Source organism: Podarcis filfolensis, assembly GCF_964270895.1.
Source record: "Podarcis filfolensis genome assembly, chromosome: 9".
In the NCBI taxonomy this organism is placed as follows: domain Eukaryota; kingdom Metazoa; phylum Chordata; class Lepidosauria; order Squamata; family Lacertidae; genus Podarcis; species Podarcis filfolensis.
The window spans coordinates 49196162-49206186 of record NC_139610.1 but is presented as its reverse complement, the minus strand read 5'-3'; the positions used below and the strand labels follow the sequence as shown (position 1 = coordinate 49206186).

General features: G+C 41.9%; 1 protein-coding gene and 1 long non-coding RNA gene across 2 annotated transcripts in view; one reads left to right on the top strand and one right to left on the bottom strand.

Annotated features, from left to right (window-relative positions):
- Positions 1 to 1994: 1994 nt before the first annotated feature.
- Positions 1995 to 10025, bottom strand: part of TRPC3 (transient receptor potential cation channel subfamily C member 3) — a 70094-nt gene continuing 62063 nt past the window's right edge. Inside the window, exons 11-12 of the mRNA XM_083571137.1 lie at positions 6462 to 6537; positions 1995 to 3190 (exon numbers count right to left, since the gene is read on the bottom strand). Coding sequence (XP_083427263.1) covers positions 3048 to 3190; positions 6462 to 6537 — 219 coding nt within the window. The 3' untranslated portion in view covers positions 1995 to 3047. The remainder of the gene's footprint in view (positions 3191 to 6461; positions 6538 to 10025) is intronic.
- Positions 6522 to 10012, top strand: LOC310742620. Its single transcript, XR_014538618.1, has 2 exons — positions 6522 to 6602; positions 9445 to 10012. It is a non-coding gene; the product is annotated as an uncharacterized lncRNA (long non-coding RNA).

Genomic DNA, 10025 nt, shown 5'->3' with positions numbered 1-10025 from the left:
AGTCATCTCGGAAAGCAAGGGGGATCTCCTGGCGACGCGGTGCTGCTCATCCCGCGGGGAAAGGCGAACACATCTTGCATAAAAGCAAAGGAGGTCTTGCACACAAAAAGTACTGCGGAGGCCGCTGTGCTGCAATGCAGGGCAGGCGCCTCCTCCCCGCTCTTCCCTCTGTTCCCTCCCCCGGAGGGAGCAGGGCTATTTGGGCCGGGCAGCAGAGCTGTCCCTGGGCAGAAATGTCCCTTCTTGCCCAGATAATGTTATTTATATCGCCCGCTGGACCACCCGGGTCTCTGTCCCGCCGCCGCCCCGCGCTCTGTGCTGCTGGTTGGTGCCCTAGGCAGGTGAATCTGACCAGGGAGAGACGCAGCCGGGCACCTGGAGCGCACTGCAAGGGATGGAGCCGGGCAGGTGGTGGGTCGGGCTGCTGGAGGTCGAGGAGGTGGGGAGGGGGAGGTCGCGATGTCGCAGGCATCTGCCACCCCAAGCAGGCGGGGTTTTTAGAAGAACGAACGGATGTTGTGGCGGTGAGGAACACAGGGGGGGGGGGTTAATAATAATAATAATAATAATAATAATAATAATAAAATTTTATTTATATCCTGCCCTCCCCAGCCAAAGCCGGGCGCAGAGCGGCTTACAAGAGTAAAAATAGCACAGTTTATATAAAATCACAGTCAATTAATATAAAATCATTCTAAAATAAATTCAGAATCAAATTAATGGCAACCATTGGGCTAGAGTTCTATGAGGTTTACAGTCAAAGGCCTGGTGGAACAGCTCTGTCTTGCAGGCCCTGTGGAAAGATGTCAATTAAGAGAGGGAAAGGCTTGCAGTTCCTTACTGCCGACGCCCCCACCGTCTCTGAGGCTGACAGCCAGGGGGTTAGCATTGACCCACTGAGAAGAGAAGTTAAGATTCTCGGCTGCCCCCTAGATCCAAGCCAAGGTTGCTGACGGGAAAGGCACAGAAGCGATGGGTCTGAGGAGAAGGCAAAATTAGGAGTTTTGTGTGCGTGTGACTGCCTCTTACAAGATTTTGGAACTGTCCCATTCCCAGCAGCACATCTGGAAGTGGAATCTCGAAAGGGAGCCTTTGTGGTGGTTAACCTTTCCCAGACTCCTAATCAAGTCTCCTTCTCCCACACACTGTTAGGTTACGGGCATCGATGTGTGACATAACAAAGCATCTGAATGTACTGAGCACGAGTCTTTGGGGAAAGATGCCGCGGTGAACCAGCTTTATTCACACCTCAAAGCCTTTGGAACAAAGCTGCAAATTTTCCAAAGGCAATTGTCACAAACACAACCCAACACCATACATTTTTCAGTGTTGCAGGAAATAATGAACAGTGTTCCACACGATAATATCAGTGTGCAAACAAGCAGGTATGCAGCAGACATCGCATCTCTGGCTGGGGAGTTTAAACGGCGCTTTCAGGATTTTGCTGCTATTGAAAAGGAGATCAGACTTTTCTCCTATCCATTCTCTGTTCACCCCAATGATGCTCCAGATCAGCTACAGCTCAAGCTCATTGAGCTGCATTGTGACACTGAGTAAGGTCGTCACCAACAGCTCTCTTACCGCCAACTGGATAAGAGCCGGTTTCAAGAGATTCGAACATTGGCTAAGAAAATGCTGAGCTTGTTTGGCTCAACATATTTGTGTGAGAAGACATTCTCTGCTATGAACTTTAACAATTTGCATTTAATTTTAATGGTTCAAAGAACGTCAGGCAAAATGGTCGGCCCTCACGCATGTTCACTTCATCAAATCTGGCTCTTTGAAAAAAGTTTGGGTGCCCCTGTACTAGAGGACCGCAGTTCCAGATTTGACTGATTTTCTTTTGTTCCCATTCCCTGCATTAAACCAATTCCTCATCCCTGTAGTTCCGGGTTGTTTGCACCAATCCTCCATCCATCCATCCCCTTCCCCTCAATCTGCTTGAGCATTCCTATTGACTACTGACATAGTATTAAGAATAAAATAAGAGTCAATAAAGTATGAATATTTTATTTAACAAGTACGCATCAGAGGCATTATTTAGAACAAATGTAACAAAATATCAGCCCTGCATAGTATCTTAAATTTTAAAAAATCATCTTCACCACATGAAAATGTATATTTTGACAGTTCACATTAGTTAGAAGTAAAAAAAAAAAATTCTTCCTATTCTGAAAGCAAATATGCAAACTTATATAGGTATAGGTAATTTTAACGGCACTATTACTATTATAGCCGCATTTTTATCTTCACTATTAAACATTCAGTTGTCCATGCCATGGCTTGTTTCTTAAGAAAGCTGATAAATTAAGGGGTGTGATCCAGTGAAAATTAAGCACTTAAAAAGGTTAGTCCAAGTATCCATACTAGGAAGCAGCAGTGCAATCCTATACGTGTCCACTCCAAAATAAGCTCCAGTGAGTTCAATGGAAGCATGTATAAGATTGCAATCTAAGGCCCACTAAACGTTGGGGACTTGCTTCCAAGGAAACATACACAGGATTGTGCTGTGTTGTTTTTTTTTACATCAGTGTGAGAAGCGCATGCCACTGAAATCAATGGGAGTTCAACGTGCTTTAATTTTAACTGGATCATATGCAAAGTACTTTCAAGTAATCTTTCACTGAGCTGGCTGTATTTTGGTTACTACATCTCCCATCAGCATGGTGGAGGACATATGCAGTACAATCCTAAACGTGTTTACCTCCCTAGTAAAGCGGTTTAGGATTGCAGCCCTAGTCTTCAGTGTTGTTTTTTCTTTGTTCAGTGCAAATGATATACATTTTATTGATAAAACTATTTGCAATGCAAAATTGTTTAGATACAATTGCACCTTATTAAATAAATGCAAAATATCCTTTATAATACACATTAAATAAATGGGGTTTTTGCATGTAAATTCATAAAATCTTCTAAGACTGTATTTCAAATAAAGCTGTACATAAAGTTATTTAGTGCTAAAAATCTACAATACATTTTCAAGTATAAGTCACTCATAAATATTATTGCCAATACTTGTGCTGTGGTCAAAATCCAGGGATTTGAGATCATTCACATCTCGTTAAATTTGGGTTGAGTTTCTCACTGAGTTTATGGATGAGAATTGCCAACTCCTCTGTTGCTTGAGACTTGTCTTCAAGGAGTTCATAGCGAAGACTGGAAATATCTTGCTTAATTTCCTTAAGTTCACCTGTGTAATTAGTAAAAAGAACGTTGACACAGCTTACAAAGACCAAGCATTTGAAGTAGTACTGGATACTACCAGGCAGAGGGCCTTCTTGGTAGCGGCACCTGCCCTGTGGAACGCCCTCCCACCAGATGTCAAAGATAAAAACAACTACCAGACTTTCAGAAGACATCTTAAGGCAGCCCTGTTTAGGGAAGCTTTTAATGTTTAACAGACCATTGTATTTTAATATTTTGTTGGAAGCTACCCAGAGTGGCTGGGGAAACCCTGCCAGATGGGCAGGGTATAAATAATAAATTATTATAATATTATTATTACTTAGGTCCTGCTTGCAGGCTTACAATAGGCATCTGGTTGGCAAATGACAACAGGATGCTGGAATAGATATCCCACTGCCCTGATCCATCAGACTCTTCTTATATTCTTATGTTTTAAACCTATGCTGATGAATTATATAAGGAGGTGCTTTACATAAGTAATTCCATTATGACTGAAGAAGTGTGCATGCACACAAAAGCTTATACCAGAACAAACTAAGTTGGTCTGTAAGGTGCTACTGGACAATTTATTATTATTATCTATTTTTGTTTCCATTATGACTGCAAGCTTTACTGAACTATTAAGTTAGATTACTTAAAGCTTTTACTGTATTCTTCTTTGAACTGGTGGAGCAATGATGTGTCCTCTACCTGTTTGATTATTTAACTGCATTTTGAACACAGGACACAATCTAGCCAAAGTTAATCACTTTTACATTGCTATTAATTTCAGTGGTTGAAATTAATGCTTTACATCCCTCCCCCCCGGAATGCTTGATGCTCCCATTTTGATCTAATGGAACTTATTGGTGCTTAGCTTTGGCGAGATCCACATGAAAAATGCATTATCAAATGGAGTACCTCTGCTATAATAATTTATTATTCAAATTTCTGACTGTTAAATACACTGGGTTGCATCCAGACTTTGTCATGCTTAGCATACACCACCTATTGAAACCAACATCAGCTCTGAGAAGTATGACATTTGAGAAAAAGATAAGGAATCTCAAGGTTGTGCAAAGGGAAGAATTAATAGCAAAATTCAAAAGTGTCCATTCCAATCAGTCCTCAATATATATAACAGTAGACTAACAAGACATTAGAAACTGGATTGAAATAAATGTAACTGGGTCATTTTAAAGGACTGCAATTCACTTTTCTGTGTGTGTGGTCTTCATGTGATGTGTGGAAGAAATAAGCTTCAACAAAAATCTAAGTATGCTTTTATTCTCTTGACGGTCTAAGATGCAACTCTCATGCTTCTAAGCCAAAAATGAGAAATAGCATTCATTGTATTTCCCATACTCTTACAAACACTTCATATCTTACAGCAGCAAAGCAACATCCTTGAGGTATTAAGGTCACATATTTCTTCTTAGCTAATTTTAGAAGAGAATTCAGCTCACGTGGATATGTTTTTAAAGGTCACTACCACTGGTATTTGGGGTTTTAAGTATTTTTAGCTGCTTTGTCTTAAACTACTTTATTTTGTCCAATTCAAAAATAAAGCAGTTCAGAGTTTACAGCTCTAAAGAATTAGTTTATAGCATTCACATGCAACTATTCATCTTCACATTTGTTGACAGAAGTTTAATTTAGCTCAAGAGATTTTACAGGGAAAACGTGTGCATGTCCCCTACAATAAGCTGACAAATAAAAAGAACCCCTGGGATTGCTTCCTCCATACAGATTTTCATGAATTTGGACTGAGGCAGGTTCATTATTTTAAATATTTATCTCTCTTTCGCATTCTCCAGATCTCTGGAGGGTAAGTTGGCTGCTGAAGAGTTTTTCTGCAGATCGAAACCTTCACTCAAAGTATTAATCCCCCATCACTTTATCTTTCATAACTAAAGACTCTAACCTATTCCAGTTTTGAATAGGAGATGGCTATCGGCAAAGCCTTCTTAAGCTTCAGACAGATTACTTCACCTGTGCCATTTAAATAGCTTCTGAGCCTCTCTCCTATTAGGAGTGCACATTTATGAAAGGCAGAAAGACAATTTTAAGTATGCCTGTATTCAGTTTTTAAATCAGCCAGTGGCCACATATGTACAAAAGTGGGTTTTCAATCATATTTCAGGTTTCCTGAGGGGTTGGGTTTTTTTAATGTCATCTGTGAATCAATACATTCTATTTTAAGTGCATTTCTTAGTATCCAATCTGCCTTTTCCCCATAGTACACATTTTGGAATTACTTTTTGAAAGCATATTAACATCCTCCCTGTAAGACAATGTGAGAGGAAAGTATTTTCAGTTCCACCAGTGCAGGTTTCCTTCAAAGTCTCCCCTTCTCTGCTAGCTATTTACTTATTTATTTAAACCTTCAAATCAGATAAGGAAACTGTAGCACTCTAGGTGTTGTGGGACTTCAGTTCCCATCAGCCACAGCCAGCCTGGCCCATGGTCAGGGTTAACTGGAATTGGAATCCAACAACATCGAAAGGGCCACAGGTTCCCCATCCATGAATCTTTTCATGTGTTTTCTGTGTTGAGTCTGAAGAAGCTCACTTATTTTTCCAAATGTCATAAGGCTCATTATAATTACATTTTGGGGGCAGGGGGTGGGGAGCAGCATTGTCTGTAAATAATCCATACCACTGGTGGGCTACTTCTAGCCCACAGCCTAGTAAGGCACTCCAGGCCATTTTGGGCAAAGTACAGCCACTTTCCTGTATCCTGACATCATACACGAATTCAGTGCAACAGATGGCTAACATGACACGTATTTTGAAATGCCTGCTTTTAACTTGACAATTTTAATGTTTTACTTTATATTTTTGCAAACCACTTAGAGCTTTGTTTACCACCCAGCGATATATAAAATTTGCTGAATGAATTTTTAAAAGTGAATAAATGACACCTGCTTCAGCAGAGAGTTTATTTAAGTTTCTGGTGAACCAAGAATTAGCCTCACCTCAAAAAAATAAAAGGCAATATGTTTCTACAGTTGCTGTGTGACTTGCTCCCAATTTCTGCTAAAACATCTGGTAGTAACTATAGTTGTAGTTGTGGTATAGGTAGTGCTTTTTGTGTGTGTAATGGCAAAGGTGCCCAGTACTCATATCTGGATAAAAGTGCTGTGGGCAGCAAAATAAGAGGTGATGATAGTTGATAAAAGGCACTAAGTGTACCAGTTACTGCACTATGATCTGACTCAGTAGTTACATTTTTGGGACAGCATTCAGAGTCTTCCTACTGTACAAGTATATTAAGAAGTCTGCAGTAGCTCTTACCCTCATTGACTTCATCATTTTCCTTGTCTACTTGTGCTTTCAGAACATAACGTTTTATAAGTCTCTTCATGATTTGCTATTGGAGAAGAACAACAACACCACAACTGTTTATCATTTCATGATGCTTTGAATGTCATAAAGGTAACAGTACAATCAATTCTTTCTCACACATACAACTGACAGAGCTACACAGACTGGAAGGGATTCCGACCCTACAAGATGCCACACAAAGCCATTTAATTCCCCTCCCCTGCCCCAACTTGACATGGATAGTACCAGATATAATACAGCACCACATGCCTGGCTGTTTCAGTAAATAGAAGGACCCTGAATATCTGTCATACACTTATTTCTCCCTGAAAATATGTAATAACAAACCTTGCCAACCTTTGGGCTCCCTCTCAGGGCTGCAACCCCTGTTCACCACAAGGTGTCAGCAAAGGTTGCACTTTGAATCCCACCTTTTTAATCGTGAGGTGGGGCATTTTGTGCGGGAATGACTTCTTCAAGTCAAACCACTCCCTCAAACACAATGCCCCTGTGCCAAGAGCCAAAGCGGCTTGATTGAGAAACAAGAGGAAGGTTATCACCATGAACAAGCATAGAGAAGGGGACAGTATACACTGACTGTGACAAAACACTTCCTGTTCAATTGTGTTTTGGCACCGTGTCTGGGACTTTGCAAGACAAGGGTTATGTAACTGCAGCTTGATTACTCTGGAAAAGCCAGGCAATGAGGTTTTGTAGCGGCACTGGGTTTTTAAATTATTATTATTATCTACCTCATCCATTAGAGTTAATGGTTTGTAGTGAAAGGATAAGGCGTCGAGAACTAGGGCAGATACAGGGCTCCTACTGATGAGTTTGTTTCAGCTTGTAAATTGGTTACGTTTTAGGCAGCATTTTTTGTTGTTTATTTGTTTATTTATTACATATATAGGTCACCTTTCCTTCAAGGAGCTCAAGGTGATTGGGCATTGTTCTCCTCCCCCATTTTATTCTTACAACTATCCTGTGAGGTAGGCTAGGCTGAGAGGCGTTGACTGGCCCAAAGTCACCCAGTGAGCTTCATGGCCGTGTGGGGATTGAAACTCTGGTCTCCCAGGTCTTAGTGCCACACTCTTAACCACTATACCACACTGGCTCCCTATTTTTATCTTATTTAGTACTGTATTTATTGTATGTGAGCCTTGTGCACTTTGGTAGAAAGCCAGCCTATGAATTCATTAAGACAGACGTTTTCAACCTTTTTGAGTCCATGGCTCAAATAATTACATTATTTCTGTGGCACCCCGTGGGGCTCAGAAGCCCAGTTATGTCACCCCTGGCCTATACCTTACGCCTTTTTGAACACCCTCCCTTGGGAAGTGTTCCCACAGATTCCTCTCCTCTCCCCTCTCCTTGGGAGTCCTCCTGTCAGCCACTGTTGCCTCCCCTGATCTCAGAGCTGTGCCCCAAAGAGAGGTCCTCACAGGGGCCTGAGACACGTCTGCCCATTCCCAACAGCAAGGGCTGGTGGACTGGCTGACAGGCTGGGCTCCCTCGCCTGCTTGCATGCTTACTCCAAGGCCACTTCAGCTCCTGGCAACCAGCATCCCCTGGCCAGCCTCAGAGGCACCATTCACCTAGCAGGCATGGCCAAACTTGGCCCTCCAGCTGTTTTGGGACTACAATTCCTAGCTAACAGGACCAGTGGTCAGGGATGATGGGAATTGTAGTCCCAAAACATCTGGAGGGCCAAGTTTGGGGGTTTGTAGCCAGCTTTGCAAGCCTTTGGGAGGCAGAGACGCAAGAGGGCATCAGAGGAGGGAGGGAAGAAAAGAGGGACAGAGGCAAGTGTTGCCTGCAGCACCCCTGACCATCATTCAAGGCACCCCAGGGTGCCACGGCACACTGGTTGAAAACCACTGCATTAAGAGATCATAAGTGCCAAAAGAAGTTCCAAAAAAGTACGTGCATACACCCCAAAAGGAGTTTAATCTCCCCAAAACAGCCCAACAAAGGCTGAGCTTGAGCCATAGAACACTGAGTGTTACTTATAAAATACTGAAAGGGAAAATGAATGGGCAGAATGAACCACTCGAGTCCCTTACAGCTTGCAGAACTGAATTTTGGGGGAAGGCATTCCTGCCTACATGGTTGGAACATTGGAAGCAGGAAGTAGAGCATTCATGTTATGGGATGAAGATAAACTGCCACGCTTTTCTATCAGGTCTTACTTGTAGCGATGGCAAAGGGGCAACTGACAAAGGCTTCAGCCAGAAGCAACATTATGGCAGCTTCACAATGTGATCTGCTCTCATTGGCATGTACAATACAGAGTCAGGAGCCCGGGAAGTTGCCTCCTCAATGAATTAAATAATAAATAAGTCCCAGTATAGGGGCCAATGCAGCTAGGTCTGTACAGAGATCTTCCTGGTGTTGTTGTTTCCACCTGTTTCTGGCTTCATTTGTAACCCTTTTGTCCACTGGACAAAAAACAAGCAAACAAAAATGTGCTCACATCACATGCCATTTCTGTGAGTGGGGAGAAATTATTTTTTTTTTCCAGGACTGCTGTCAGGAATTGTCAAGCTGGGCCAGTATTCATACTCCCCTCCCTTGTATGCAATCATAGCAGCCGCTGAAGAGCTGGTCTGCATTTCCAATTCAGAAAATAAAAATCCCATGTATTCTATGGCTCAAGGTCAGACTTATGTCAACAGGAGAGAGAAAGGGAGAGGGAGAGAGAGAAGGGCATGGGAAAAATCTTTCATATCACTGTATCTGAATAATATGCTTGTGTTTGTTTATGCAGATTGGTATTTAAATTATTCATGTTCCATCACTCCCCTGGATCCTTTCAATATGGTCTATCTTGCATTCTGACCTTTTGTTAGAACAGTGTTCTGTAAGCTTAGCATTCAACACAACTGGTGCTTTAAAATGATGTTGATGAATCTGTTCTTTCAGCGCTATAACTCGTTTTTCTTTGAACCCACAGGCCTGGACTTTGAGAAAGACAGTCAAAAGCACATCCTATGCCTTAACCTTTTCAGCCTTCTGTGCCAGCTTTTGATCAGCCGAATCTAAGGTTTTGCGACTGAAACTGTTCCATTCTCTATTTAATAATACAAATTGGGCTTGCAACACGATGTTGCAGCATACATAGTGTTTCTGCTTAGAATTCCAGTCTGATAGCATGCCCCTTTTCCAGAACACACCATTCTGTTCCTAACCCCCTGATTTTCCAGGCTCCGCCACCGCCAATAGTCAAGGGTTTGGCAGCCTCTGAGCATTATCTGTTCTCACTAAGTTTAAAAAAAAAAATGTTTTCCTGCTACCCTTAGGGCTCCCCCCCCCTTAAAAAGCTGTTACACTGCTCCAAATGTTTATGTTCTCCCGAGCCTCCTAATACTTCCCTCTTGTATATGGGTGGTTGGTGTATTGGCCACACACTTGGAGAATCTGAAATTTTGATGGTTCTAAAGGTTTTTCATAATGCAGATATACAAAATGCACTTACTCGTGAATTAGGTCAATTAATTAAAATGAACCATTCAACTAATTAACTGAATATTCCTG